This window comes from Heterodontus francisci, chromosome 48 (genome assembly GCF_036365525.1).
Source record: "Heterodontus francisci isolate sHetFra1 chromosome 48, sHetFra1.hap1, whole genome shotgun sequence".
In the NCBI taxonomy this organism is placed as follows: domain Eukaryota; kingdom Metazoa; phylum Chordata; class Chondrichthyes; order Heterodontiformes; family Heterodontidae; genus Heterodontus; species Heterodontus francisci.
The window spans coordinates 13,908,699-13,910,968 of record NC_090418.1 but is presented as its reverse complement, the minus strand read 5'-3'; the positions used below and the strand labels follow the sequence as shown (position 1 = coordinate 13,910,968).

Genomic DNA, 2,270 nt, shown 5'->3' with positions numbered 1-2,270 from the left:
TGTAGCCATTGGATGGGAAGGTTTGATTTGTGCCTTTGCAGAGATTTACTAAATGTCCTGAAAATGTTGACTGAGAACAGACAGTATGTAACTAACGAACCCATTCAGAGATTACCATAGATTTTCCATTTCCCCCTACACCCAGGCATTTTTGTATCACCTCCCCACCCCATGGTGATTAAATAAGTTACAGCCAGACCTTTCAGCGGTGATGGTAAAATCACTTCTTCACAGAAGAGTAGTGGAAATCTGAAACATTTCTCGAAAAAAATCATTGAGACTAAGTGAATTGAAAGTTTCAAAACTGAGTTTGGTAGTTTATTCCATAGGCATGTAGAAGGAATCAAGGCGTGTAGATAAGAGTTCAGATACGGATCAGCTGGGATATAACTGAATGGCGCAACTGGCTTATTCCCCTTCTTGTTTTCCTCTTTAATGGAGCTCCCATTTCCCGATTGTTTCCTTTTTTCCATTTAATAGAAATTCACTTTCTCTTTTTTATTTCACGGGAGACACATCAAACTTATTGGTTATTTTGGTTAATAATTTCCTATTCTCCTTTTGCTTACAGTTAACCTGGTGACGATTGTGATCCTGTCTCGGGGAAAATGCGGTCTCTCCAAATGTGTCACCAGCTATCTGGTTGCCATGGCAACGGCGGACCTGTTGGTCGTAATCTTCGATCTGATCCTAAGGCAGATTCCTATTGTTTACCGGGTAGAGGTTGCTTTTATTTGGCGTATGAAAGTTTGCAATATCCACGCCGTCCTGCTTTATGCCGCCACAGACTGTTCTGTCTGGTTTACCGTCACTTTCTCCTTTGATCGATTTGTGGCCATTTGTTGTCAGAAGCTGAAAACCAAATATTGCACCGAGAAAACAGCTGCTGTGGTTCTCGGAACAGTGACTGTGCTGAGCTGTTTGAAGAACATTTTCTGGTATTTTCTGTATACACATTTCTATTCGCTTTCTAACAGTCCCTGGTTTTGCCGTGTGGAAGTCGTAATATCACGTTCGTTGGCCTGGGCCGTCGTTGAATTCATGCATTATATTTTAACACCTTTTATTCCATTTGTTTTGATTCTACTATTCAATGCACTGACGGTCAGAAACATTATAGTAGCCAGCAGAGTCCGCAGGCGGCTCCGGGGTGGGAGCAGTGGGGAGAGTCCCAGTGACCCAGAGATGGCGAATCGAAGAAAATCCATGATTTTACTGTTCGTTATATCGGCGAATTTCATCCTGTTATGGGTGGTGTTTATGGTGTGTTCTATCTTGAGACGGTTGGATTACTTGTGGATTACTGTTGCTCTGCCCACATTTGTTCCAGAAATAGGCTTCATGCTCCAGCTGTTGAGTTGCTGCACGAACACGTTTATTTATGCAGTGACCCAAAGGAAATTCAGACAGGAGTTGTGGAATGGAGTGAAATATCCTCTCACATTGATGGTCAAATTAATCCGATGAACTGATCTGACCCTTCCTAACACTGTTGTGTGTATTTGTGTTGTAAAATGTGCTGTCAGCTTTCTTTTATTCTTTATATATTCTGAAATATCTCACAAATTGGTCCAATCATAAAGGTAAGTTAACATCATAGAGCAGGAACTTGTAGCAAATTTTCCAAGACAAGGCCCAGGAATGCATTACCTACAGGTGCGTTTTCAACCGAAGGGAGTTTTACTGTTTTACACAACTCTGGGAATGAACACTTGCTGTGATTTGTTTTGAACATACACCATTCGTTGGCATTGCAATGACAGTCGCTGGGTGTTTAGTAGCTCAGTTACTCTAATGTTTGCTTTATTATGAAGGGAGAAGATTTGAAAGGCAGGATAGGATCAGGAAAAAAGTCAAGGCAGCAGGAAAGAAGGAAGGTTACATGCACCGTACAGGGAACAATACAAAAAAAAATTAATATTTCGAACTTAAATTAGCAGCACTCCCGCCCCATCCACCACGCACCCCACCCCCCCCCCCCCCCCCCCACCCCCGGATCTTTTCTCGAATAAAGCAGATTGTGAACTGAGCTAAAAGATACTTTGCCCGGTGATAACTTGCTTCATTGTTCGAAAAAATGTAGGACACATCGAAATCTGGGTCAGATCAGAAGGAAATGTTGCAGCTATATTCCTGATCCGAATCCCTCTCACTCCCTGGTCCTGGAAAACCACAAAACATCGGTCCCGAGACCCGGTACAGCATACCGGCGGGTCCCGGAGCCACACGTTCGCCGGTCCCAGTAAAGTATAATCCAGGGCCGCGGTACA

At 43.1% G+C, this 2,270-nt stretch overlaps 1 protein-coding gene across 1 annotated transcript; it reads left to right on the top strand.

Moving 5' to 3' along the window:
- Positions 1-588: 588 nt before the first annotated feature.
- On the top strand, positions 589-2,002 carry LOC137357556 (prolactin-releasing peptide receptor-like). Its single transcript, XM_068023974.1, has one exon. It carries the CDS (start codon positions 649-651, stop codon positions 1,465-1,467), a length of 819 nt encoding a protein of 272 aa, XP_067880075.1. The 5' UTR covers positions 589-648; the 3' UTR covers positions 1,468-2,002.
- The last annotated feature ends 268 nt before the right edge of the window (positions 2,003-2,270 follow it).